Genomic DNA, 3318 nt, shown 5'->3' on the forward strand with positions numbered 1-3318 from the left:
CAAAATGTATTGCACCACTATGGGCTCTTGAAACCCCCTTTTTAATCATTTATTCCCACTTTTTTCACATTATATTGACTTATATTGAAAATGACACAGAACTGTAAGCAGCTCCTGTCATAAAGGACCGTGTTCTCCTGGTCGTTCCTCCTCGTCGGTCTGGGTCAATACGGCGTCCGCTCCTTAATGACATCGTCCGTCGAGCTCTTAATCCGCCCAGTCGGCACTCTCCTGCCCGGCGAGTCTACTCACTGGTTTCACATCGTTATCGACTGTTTCGCTGGGCGGGAAAGAGAATTGATGAGATACTGAGGAGTAAACAGAGGCCTTCCTCGAAGACAACGATTTCTAAGACGACCGCGAAACCAGGAGAGCCGGCGAATCCGTCCCGGTGACACTTGAGGGGTAATGTATCCCGAAAAGTAGGGCAGCGAGCGGCTAATAGGAGCTGCTTACATTTTTTTTCGTGGGAAGTCAATATAATGGGAAATCAAGTGGGAATAAATAATTCAAAAGGAGGGTTTCAGGAGCCCATAGTGGTAGAATACATTTTGATTTAATCATGAAGTAAAAATTCAATAGGATTTGTATTTGTGGTTATTTATAGGATAGTGATAAAACAAGTCACGTTTATCATTTATGAGCATATACACTCATATATATATATATATACTTTGCATTCATTAAGTCAGAGTATCGACAGCCGGCTACTAAAGACAGTTTATTGTTAAGAAATCCAGAATCAATGACGATGACGTCATTGACCAGGGTGCTGGTCATGCTGCTCCTCGTGCTCTCTGCTGCCCTCTAGGGCAAAGAGGTCGTCATCGCATGCAGTAAAGTCCACAGACCAGCACACGCTCTTCATTTAGACATTTAATACACATCAAGTGTGAGATCTGTCCTCAGAATTTGATTATTGCTGCTTTGGAGCAACATAAAAGAAAAAAAAATCAGTTTTGTTGTTTTTTGATGTTTTGTCTTAATGTATTTGTGTTTATTTGGCTCCTTAGTTTCAAAACAGCAGATGCAACTTATTCAATTGAGGGTCCAACAACACTTCCTTTTCACTTTTGTTTTTATTACTTTTTTTCTTCTTGCACCAATCGTGGTCATCAAGTTGCCCCGCCCCCTCCCCCCAAAGACACGCTGGCCCCAGCCCTGTATGCCCCGCCCCCTCCAACCGATCACCCTGACCTCTGCCCGTATGCCCCGCCCCCAAAGTCACTGCTGGCACTTGCCAATATTCCCCGCCCCCTCCCCCTGGGTCACGCTGGTCCCTGCCCTGTATGCCCCTCCCCCCCCCCCCCCAATGGCCCCTGCCCGTATGCCCCGCCCTCTCCCCCTGGGTCACGCCCCCTCCTTTAACGCCTTCCTCTCTGTTCGGCACGTGCTCCTGCAGCCCTCGCACAGCACGCTGTCCGTCGCCAGGTAAAGGCCCTCCATCACCGCCGGGGGCCCGGGCCCGGCCGGCCCGGCCTCCCGCGGGGCGAACAAGGGGTTCCCCTTCAGGTTGACGCTCTGCAGCTTGGCGAGCCTCGACAGGCAGCCGGGCACGCGGCCGAAGCGGTTGTCGGCGAGGCCGAGGCGGCGCAGCTCCTTCAGGGCGCCGACGGAGGCGGGCAGCGCCTCCAGCCGGTTGATGCACAGGTGGAGCGTGTGCAGCTCCGTCAGCAGGCCCAGCTCGTCGGGGAGGCTCGTCAGACGGTTGTTGCACAGGTTCAAGACCAGCAGGTTGCGGAGGCGGCCGATGGCCACGGGGAGCTGCTCCAGCTGCCACACACACACACACACACACATGCACACACACACACACACACACACACACACACACACACACCGGATTCATGCTGTCATAATGTGTATGATCTACTTTTTTTTTTAAAGACAAAGAGGAGGGTGTGTGTGTCTGTGTGAGTGTGTGTGTGTGTGTGTCTGTGAGTGTGTGTGTGTTTCTGTGTGAGTGTGTGTGTGTGTCTGTGTGAGTGTGTGTGTGTGTGTTTCTGTGTGAGTGTGTGTGTGTGGGGGAGGGAGGTGGTGTATCAGACATTAAAATGACTCATTAAAAAGTGACATGTGACACATTCCATCAATAAAACTCAAACACCAACTTGGTAAAACCCCTAAAAACACAATATGTTAATATTTGTAAATAATTATATTAATTAACGTTACGCAATAAACACAAAAAAAGCTTCAAGATTTAAACAGAAAGCACAGATTATTCCATGATTTTGAGCCCCCCCCCCCCCCACACACACACCATCTCTTTCAGGGGTCTTGAGTTAGAGTTTTAAAGCCTCTATTATACATATTTAAAATGTAAAGATACGTCCAGGAACTAATCTTACTAACTAATAAATACACGGAATATAGAGAGTCAAAGGACCCCAAAATGGCCGAATCGTAATCCTAAATGTGAGAAACGCTTCAAAAACGATTGGAGCCTACACTTCCCACAATGCAACTCAATACCTCCCCTGCATGGTAACCACTCGGCCTTTGAGGTTTCGTGAGCGTGGACCTCCGAGGGGGGGGCGGGGGGGTCACATGTCCACTCACGTAGTTGCTGTGCAGGTCCAGCAGGCGGATCCGGACGAAGCTGCGGATGAAGTCGGGCAGCGCCCGGATGAGGTTCCGGCTCAGGTCCAGCTCGTCCACGTCGCTCAGCGCCCGGACGACCTTGGGCACCACGGCGACGGCCTTGAAGCTCAGGTCCAGACGGCGTTTGCTGTCCTGCGTCAACTCCACGCAGCTCTGGACCTTCTTCAGGGTCATCGTCTTCTCCCCCCCGGCCCGTTTGGGTTTCTTCCTCTCGGCCATTCTGGAGAGACACAGGACGGGGGACCGGGGGAGTCAAAGGTCACGGTACCCAGCACGATCCAGTAGATATTCATGACATCATCACCCATTGGGACAAACGCAGATTAAATAACACTTTGCAGGTGTTTTACAGTTTGTAATGATGCAATTTTTACATTAAAAAAAATTAATGATACTTTCATTTATTCACTGGAGCTAAACGACAAAGCGTCAGAACAAAGTAAAACCCATAAGAGGTTTTATTGCAAACTAATGAAGGCTCATGTCAACAGCTGGCTGTTTTAAACAGATTAACTTCATTCAATAAATACATCTTTGATTCCTTACCAGCAGTAAGCGTCCGCCTCCCTGGATCCAGCACACACGTCCTGCAACGTGACCCTTCTGATCTCCTGAGAAGGAAAAGATTTGTCAAATAAAGTCAGATTTGTTGTGAGATAAGAAAAGAGCGGACTGCGTCGCTCGGCCCGGACGAGGGATTTGTTTTCTTTTGTT

At 49.4% G+C, this 3318-nt stretch overlaps 1 protein-coding gene across 1 annotated transcript; it reads right to left on the reverse strand.

Moving 5' to 3' along the window:
- Positions 1-1350: 1350 nt before the first annotated feature.
- On the reverse strand, positions 1351-2823 carry lrrc18b (leucine rich repeat containing 18b). The gene is made up of 2 exons (XM_056430461.1): positions 2563-2823; positions 1351-1773 (listed from the first exon to the last, which is right to left on the reverse strand). The coding sequence occupies exons 1-2, from the start codon at positions 2821-2823 to the stop codon at positions 1351-1353; spliced, it is 684 nt and encodes a 227-aa protein (XP_056286436.1).
- Positions 2824-3318: the final 495 nt, after the last annotated feature.

This window comes from Pseudoliparis swirei, chromosome 13 (assembly GCF_029220125.1).
Source record: "Pseudoliparis swirei isolate HS2019 ecotype Mariana Trench chromosome 13, NWPU_hadal_v1, whole genome shotgun sequence".
In the NCBI taxonomy this organism is placed as follows: domain Eukaryota; kingdom Metazoa; phylum Chordata; class Actinopteri; order Perciformes; family Liparidae; genus Pseudoliparis; species Pseudoliparis swirei.

What these genes read in the sequence shown, in the direction of transcription:
- lrrc18b (XM_056430461.1), bottom strand. Translation starts at nt 2,823, where the DNA reads ATGGCCGAGAGGAAGAAACCCAAACGGGCCGGGGGGGAGAAGACGATG. An exon ending in TGGACCTGCACAGCAACTAC is followed by an intron (nt 1,774 to 2,562) that starts GTGAGTGGACAT and finishes TGTGTGTGGCAG; the next exon opens with CTGGAGCAGCTCCCCGTGGC.